The 7,910-nt window shown below is 55.4% G+C and overlaps 1 protein-coding gene across 1 annotated transcript; it reads right to left on the bottom strand.

Annotated features, from left to right (window-relative positions):
* Positions 1-367: 367 nt before the first annotated feature.
* Positions 368-2,651, bottom strand: LOC148219300 (uncharacterized). The gene is made up of 3 exons (XM_088157739.1): positions 2,534-2,651; positions 2,042-2,126; positions 368-1,879 (listed from the first exon to the last, which is right to left on the bottom strand). Exons 2-3 carry the CDS (start codon positions 2,076-2,078, stop codon positions 630-632), a joined length of 1,287 nt encoding a protein of 428 aa, XP_088013865.1. The 5' UTR covers positions 2,079-2,126; positions 2,534-2,651; the 3' UTR covers positions 368-629.
* Between the last annotated feature and the right edge of the window lie 5,259 nt (positions 2,652-7,910).

Below are 7,910 nucleotides of genomic sequence, written 5' to 3' on the forward strand. Positions count from 1 at the left end.
GAGAATACGGGACAGGGAGAGAGAAGGAGAATGGGAATGGGATCCAGACTGGGATGGGAGCAGGACTGATGTGACACGGGAATGGGCTGGAGCCAAGGGCAGTGACAGCGGGGAGAGGGAGATCCTGCACAGGGGACAGGGGGAGCTGAGATGGGAGGACATGGGGACAGTGTCAGGGCCAGGGGTCCTTGATCAGTTGTCCCAGAACCTCCACCAGGGTCTCCCAGCGCAGCCAGAGCCGCTGGGCCTGGCGGGCACAAAGCCCCAAATACCTCAGGAAACCCCAAGTACCTCAGGAACCCCCAAGTCCCTCAAGCCCAGCGTCCCCCACATCCCCTAGAAGATCCCCCCATGTCCCAACCACGTCTTTGTTCAACGTCTTTATTTTGCCCGATCTGGGGTTTTGGGAAGGACAAAGAGGAATACAATGAAAATCCAGGCCACGGGGAGCCGGGAGGATGTGGAGCCCCCAGCCAGGTGTGTTCCCAACACGGATCAGCAGCACCAGGGATCATTGGGGCTCTGCCCAGCGGGGGTCACTGGGGATCATCCAGCGTGGATCCTGCCATGGGGGATGGAGCTGGAGCAGAGCACGAAGCTCCTGCACACACAGCGCTCCCAGGGCTCCCTTAATGGACACTCTGCTGGTGTCTGGTTAAGTGAGCCTTCTGTGAGAAGCTCTTGCCACACTCGGGACACTCGTGGCGCCTCTCCCCGGTGTGGATGCGCCGGTGAGTGATGAGGGTGGAGCTGTCGTTGAAGCCCTTCCCGCACACAGGACACTCATAAGGCCTCTCGTTTGTGTGGATGCGATAGTGCCGGAGGAGATCAGAGCTGCTCTGGAAGCCCTTTGTGCATTTATCACACTCGTAGGGCCTCTCCCCGCTGTGGATGCGCTGGTGCTTGGTGAGGCTGCAACTCTGCTTGAAGCCCTTCCCGCACTCGGGGCAGCGGAAGGGCCTCTCATCCGTGTGAACGCGATAGTGCAGGAGGAGACTGGAACTGCTCTTAAATGTCTTCTTACATTTATCACACTCGTAGGGCCTCTCCCTGCTGTGGGTGCGCTGGTGGGTGAGGAGGGTGCAGTTCAGCTTGAAGCTCTTGCCACACTCGGGGCAGCAGAAGGGCCTCTCCTCTGTGTGGCTGCGATAGTGCTTGAAGAGATGGGAGCTGCTCTGAAACCTCTTTTGGCATTTATCACACTCGTAGGGCCTCTCCCCGCTGTGCATCCTCTGGTGGATAATCAGTGTTGTGCTCTGGCTGAAGCCCTTCCCACACTCCCCACACTCATAGGGTCTCTCCCCACTGTGCATCCTCTGGTGGGCAATCAGGTTTGAGCCATGGGCGAAGCTCTTCCCACACTCCCCACACTCGTAGGGCCGTTCCCCCGTGTGGCTTCTCCCGTGTAGGATCAGCTCTGATTTACTCCTGAAGCTTTTCTCACACTCCCCACACTCGTAGGGCGTCTCCCCGGTGTGGATCCTGTGGTGGACAATCAGGCTGGAGTTTGTCGTGAATCTCTTCCCACACTCCCCACACTCGTAGGGTCTCTCCCCCGTGTGGATTCTCCTGTGCTCAGTCAGGTGGGATCTGCGCCTGAAGCTCTTCCCACATTCCGAGCACTTGTGGGGCTTCTCCCCATCCTGAAGCTGCTCATGGACCCCCAGCTCCGAGCTGTGCTCGCCTCCTCCCCGGCCCAGGCTGGGTCTTTCCTGCTGGGATCCCCGGGATCTGCGTTTGCAGCCCCTCCTGCTGCGGGATCTCCGCGGCTTTTCCTCCCCGTTGCATTCCTGTGCCGTGGAGCCGCTGCAAACGGCCTCTCCCACGAGGTTCTGCCGCGGGGATTTGTCCTCGCTGCTCTCCGGGCTCAGCTCCTTGCCTGGGGCAGGAAGGACAAGCAGAGGATGGGATTTGCCTCCGTGCCACAGGGAAGGGGAAGGAGATCCCCCCAGGTCGGGGGGTTGTCCTGCAGCCGGGGGCCGTGCTGGGCTGGGACATGGAGCAGGACACAGGGGAAAAGGGCCAGGGGCTTCCTCCTCACCTGCCTGGGGCTCCCGGGCCATCTTCCTCGTCCTCATGGCCTCCACCTTCTCCTCTATGCGGCCAAAGTTTGGGAATGGGAAATCCTGATTTGGGGGGGAAAACAAGGGCTGAGCGCGTTGTGTTCGATGGTCCCGCTGCCCAAGGGCAGCTGCAGAAGTCAGCGCCCCTTTCAGCCTCGGGGGGCCCGGAGCCCGCTCAGCACCGACCTCCCGCACCCCTCCAGGCTGCCGGGGGTCCCCGGCTCCGGGATCGCCCCTCTGCGCTCTCCCCGCTCCGGGGCTCCCCCGTTCCCTCTCGGTTCTCCCGGGGATCCCCAGACCCGATATCGGCCCCTCCCCGCAACGTGGGACCCCTCCCAAGATCCCCCCAGGGGCATTTCCGGCTCGGCTTTGGGGTCCTGCAAGATCCAAACATTCCCTGTCCCGCCAAAAAACCCTCCCGGACATCGCCCCTATGATGAATTTGGGGCGCGCTCCCCCTCTCCGCTCACCTGCGGGTCCCGGGCGGGGCCGATGCTGTCGGACCCCGGGGAGCAGCGGCTCGAGAGCGCGGGAGAAGTGCTTGGTTCCAAAAACGCTCCTCCTGTTCCTGCCGCTCTTCCTTTCCCTCCTCTTCCTCCCGCCGCTTCTCTTCCTCTTCCTCCCGCTCCTCCTCCTCTCCCAGCCCGGCCCGGGCAGGTACCGACACCCAAAAGCAGCCGCGTTCGGCCCTGCGGAGCACTGGGAGCGATACTGGGAGCACTGGGAGCGATACTGGGAGCACTGGGAGTGATACTGGGAGCACTGGGAGCGATGCTGAGAGCCCTGGGAGCGATACTGGGAGCACTGGGAGCGATACTGGGAGCACTGGGAGCGATACTGGGAGCACTGGGAGCGATGCTGAGAGCCCCGGGAAGGAACTGGGGGCGCTTTCCCTGCCAGTTCCGCTCTGACTGGATTCCAGCTGCAGGAAGACAAGGGCCAGGGGATGTCACCTGGGCAGTGCCTGGCCTTGGCGATCACTGCGTGCGCTGCTGTCCTGCAGAAATTGGGAATCGTTAGGGATCCCCAGACCCTGCACATCTCCATTCCCTGTGTGGGCCTCTGAACTGGGTCAGGCCCTGCTTAGGCCTCACCAATGAGGATCAGGCCCCCCCAGTTTATTGGAGGGGGACAGAGAGCTGGTCTCTCCCAGGGAACTGACCCCAGAGGCAGAAGCCACAATCCAAAAGGCACAGAAGGCTTTGGCCAAGGGCTAAGCTCAGCACTGTCAGCCCGAGCTGCCTTTCAAATTCATTGTCCTGGCAAAGCTGCCACACTTGCATGGTTTAATATTCCAATGGGTCAAAGGACACAAAGATCCACTCTTAATCACAGAGTGGGTTTTCCTCTCCCATCAGTGATCCAAGACCATCACCAAGCCACAAGAGCTGATGGCTCAGCTGATCAGGGAGGCCCAGGTAAGACTGCATGAGCTGGCTGGTTGTGGCTTTGTGTGCATTCACTCCTGGTTAAACTTTCTAAGGAGGGGAAGAAGTCTCTTGAGAAGTTGACCAAAGAGATGTTTGAGCTCCTGCTCCAGAGCAATGCCAACCTCCAGTTATCTCTGGACAGCTACAGTGGACAAATATCAGTCCATGCTCTGTCACACGAGCTGTTTAATGAGGAATTCCAGCTCATTCCTCATGGGAAAAGGAGCTGTAGGCCACCCAAAGCTCTCACAGTGTTCACTGACGTGTCCAGGGCATCCCACAAGTCGGTGATGACTTGGAGAAATCCCCAGACCCAGCACTGGGAAGCTGATGTTGAGTTTGTGGAGGGGTCACCCCAGGTCGCTGAACTGGCCACAGTCACGAGAGCCTTGGAGAAGTTCTCAGAGCCAATTAATTTGGTGACAGACTCAGCCTACGTGGCAGGGATAGTGTCCAGGGTGGAGCAGGCAGTTCTCAAAGACATTGAGAATGAGCATCTCTTCAGGCTGCTCCCAAAGCTAATTTGTGTAGTTTCACATCGAGAGCATCCATTCTATGTGGTGCCTGTGAGGTCACACACGAGTTTGCCAGGAGAAATCACAGAAGGGAATGGTAAAGCAGAGTCCCTTGCTGCCCCAGCTGAGGAGGCACATCTCCCACACATCTCCCAAGAGGCAAAGCTGAGCCTGCAGCAATACCATCCCAACGTGCCAGGTCTGATCCCTCAGTTCCAGCCAACACAGAGTCAGGCCTGGGCCATTGTGGCCACCTGTCCCAGTTGCCAGCTCCAGGCCACGCCATCGCTGGGCATGGGGGTTAACCCCCGAGGCCTTGGGAGCTGGGAAGTGTGGCAGACTGACATCACACACATTCCCAGTTTTGGTGGCCTCAGATATGTACATGGAAGCACTGACACACCTTTGGGTGTGGTTTCTGCCTCTGCCCAGGCAGGAGAAAGGCTGTGCACACCAAACAACACCAAGTGCAGCCTTGTCAGTGCTGGGGATCCCTAGGGAAATCAAGACCCAGACGGCCCAGTGTATAAATCCAAGGAGTTCCTAGAGTTTGTCCAGCAGTGGGGAGTGGAGCATAAAACCAACATCCCCCAGTCCCCACAGGCCAAGGTGTGGCTGAGCGTGCCCATCAGACACTCAGACAAGTCCTGGCTGGGCAGAGCAGCTCAACAGTCTGGATGTGACCACAACAGAAGCTCTGCAAAGCCACGTTTACTGTCAATGTCCTGAACTGCTCATTGGAGAATACGAGTCCTCCAGGGGTACGTCCCTTTAACAGCAGTGATCAGTTCAAGTTGTGCCAGCGTCCACCTGCCTGAATGAGGAGCCCAGAAACTTGGCAGACCAGGGGCCCTTTTGGACTCGTTCCCTCGGGCCGTGGCCATGTGTGTGTATCCACCCCCTCAGGCCCACGCTGGGTGCCCCAAAAGTGATAAAACCTTTGGTCCCCAAAAATCCAACTCCAGCTGCAGGGGATGAGAAGCAAGTAGCAGCTGCTTCGGAAAGAAGACACTGCCAGAAAAAAGAGAGAAAACCTCCCTAAGATCTGGATACATTACAGCAGAAACCACGACCTTTACAGTGCTTTGAAATGTTTGTTTTCCTTTTTAGAAGAAACCTGCCTCCCAGCCAGCCTCGCCATGAGCCCTCTCCAAGTTGTCATGGTGTTAGTGCTGAGCAGTCTGACAGCTGCCTGCATCATCCCTCAGCCACGCCAAAACATCTGGGTGACCCTGGCACAGACACTGCCACAAGAAAAGAGCTGCCTGTGCACTGCAGCAGCAAGAGACCCCATGTCCACCTGCCTGGTGGGGATCCCATTGCAGGCTGGAGAAAATTCAGCCAGCTTTGCACACCTGTGCCTAACCCAGGTCCAGAGAGGAGTGGCTGCCAAATGTGCCCAAGGCATCTCAGGAACCCCAAGAATTGGAGCTGTTGGGTTCCTCCCCAGCACCACAGCTCATTCACTTTCCCTTCAGCCCATTATCCAGCACCAAAGCCTTTCACAGCACACTGCAATATCGAGAGGAATTCACCACCTAAAGGTGGTGTAATATTCTGAGTCGTGTTGCAGCACACACCCCACACCATTCATGTCCCAAAAGCCTCCCTAAGGGTCTGTTCCTAATTTGGGGATTTTGGGCGTGGGCAGGAATCCCTTCTCAGCTTTTAGGAGGGCCATGAACCATGGGGCAGTTGTCCCTGTTAGCACCCATCCAAACCTTGACTGGTGAATGGACACACAGAAACAATTTGGCCAACAAAATTCAAAAGAGAAGTGCTGACCAATTGGGACCCAAACTGTGATTCAGAAATTTTTCATTGGGCCAAGACAAAAAGAATTTCTGCTCCTCTGTTCCTTCCAGGGGTTGCAGCAGCCAAAGCTCTGGGTGAATTGGGCCACCAAGAGTGCTGGGTGGTCAAACAGGCAAACTGCACATGCACTGCCATCAGCTCCCTCCTGGATGAGGAAATCACCAGGCAGGCCACACTGCAAAATGGTGCAGCCATGGACTTCCTGCTGCTGCTGCTGCACGGACACCAATGCCAGCAATTTGAAGGACTTTGTTGCATCAACCTGACCTCAAAAGCTCCCAACATCCACGCAGCCTCTGAGACATGAAAAGCTTGATGGGATAAGTGAAGCAAGAATCCGAGGATTGGTTCATGGAACTGTTCAAGGGCTGGGGACTCACAGGGTGGTGGACTTCAATAGTTAAAACCAAATTTGTCATTTTTTGTTGTTCTTTTCCTTATAGTGTTGGCATTCGGAATTCTACAATTGCTTAATTTTCAAAGCAATTAGCAGTCTAATTTCTGCTACCTCAGGAGTCAGTCACATGGAGCTGACAAACCAAAAGCAGTCTAACTTGCCTGCAAATCCTAAGTGGTGGGCAAATCCATATTCTGAATCAGTCCAACGCCTTTCTTTTCCCTTTATTTAACAAAAAGGGGAGATGTTGTATTGCACTGTTTGCTCGGTAGGTTGCCCTGTTCGTGGTTCTACACTGCACTGTGACGTTTCTGTATTGCACTGAGGAAATGGTTTGCCCTGGATGGCCCCGGGCCTTGTGAAGTTGTTTCAGCTCTCCCTTGTCCCCTCCCCGCCCGTGGTGTCCCCTTGGTCGTGGGTCTGTTCGTCCCCTGCCCTTTCCCTGAGTTTAAACGTGCCTGCCGTCTTCTCTCTGTCTCTCTCTTTCTCCTTTCACCTCGTGGATGACAGAATAAACCGTGCACCAATTTTCCCGCGGGAGAAAAGAGCCTCCTTTGGTTTCTCACCTTTGTCCGTGAGGATTTCCCGTCCACCTCTGGTCCAGAGCGAGCCAGAGGCACCGCAGAGAAAAGGGAACTCCCTCACTCTGGCCCCTGGAAAACTTGTGTTTCCTTCTTGCTGGTCGGTGGAGACATTCCCGTGGTCTTATTGATAACTTCACTGGCAATCTGACACCGTCCATGTGGCCACTGTGCTCCCAGGACCTGGATCTCTCAGGCAGGTCCCTTGACTTTGCTCTTCTTGATGGCAAAGCAGGTTCTGGGTGATCCTGTCCTCCTTTCTCCAATGCTTTTATTGCTGTGTTCCTCCACACAATGATGTCATTGATGTACTGCAGATGTTTTGGAGCTTTACCCTTTTCTGGTGCAGTTTGGGTCAGTTGATGGCAGATGGTGGGGCTGTGTTTCCACCCCTGGGGCAGTCGGGTCCAGGTGTACTGCACTCCCCTGCAGGTGAAAGCAAACTGAGGCCTGCACTCTGCTGCCAGAGCAATGGAGGAAAATGCATTGGCGATGTCACTGGTGCCACTTTGCTGCCCTGGACTCCAGCTCATGCTGGAATTCCAGCATGTCCAGCATGGCAGTGCTCAGTGGTGGAGTATTGACAATTGAGAGACAGACAGGGACTGCTGACTGCTGCTCAGAATCCAAATTTACTGTGAGCTACATGTGCTGATTACCATTTTTAGGAAGGCGAGTGATTTTTGACTACATTGATTGGGTTAAACATCACACGGACAAACTGACACATTTTGAAACATTTCTATTGGATTCAGTCTTCTTTCCTGTCACCAGTCTTGATCCAATCTTCATGCAATCTTCAAAGCTCTGTTTGTTCTTGCCAAGGCATCTTGGTTATCAAACTGCTAATGCTGATTAAATCCACAGTGCTCTCTGTCTTTGCTCCCACAGTGGAGCCAATTCATTCAAGGCACAATAGTCGACAGTTAAATTTCTATTTTCTGTCAGAATTGCCCACTGGCTCATTGGGGCTGTTGAAGGATGAGTGGGTTTTACTGGCCACCCTTTGGCTTTCTAACCAAAATTTTATGGATGGGGATCACAGAATCTCGATTTGTCCAGTACTGCTGGCAGTGCACTGGTGAGGTGGCAATTGGTTCTTGTTGCTC

The sequence above is a fragment of the Sturnus vulgaris genome, unplaced genomic scaffold (genome assembly GCF_052056855.1).
Source record: "Sturnus vulgaris isolate bStuVul1 unplaced genomic scaffold, bStuVul1.hap1 Scaffold_155, whole genome shotgun sequence".
In the NCBI taxonomy this organism is placed as follows: Eukaryota; Metazoa; Chordata; class Aves; order Passeriformes; family Sturnidae; genus Sturnus; species Sturnus vulgaris.

Excerpts from the sequence above, each read along its gene's own strand:
- LOC148219300 (XM_088157739.1), bottom strand. The coding sequence starts at position 2,078 with ATGAGGACGAGGAAGATGGCCCGGGAGCCCCAGGCAG. Across the intron at positions 1,880-2,041 it reads GGCCCGGGAGCCCCAGGCAG|GCAAGGAGCTGAGCCCGGAG; the intron begins GTGAGGAGGAAG and ends TTCCTGCCCCAG.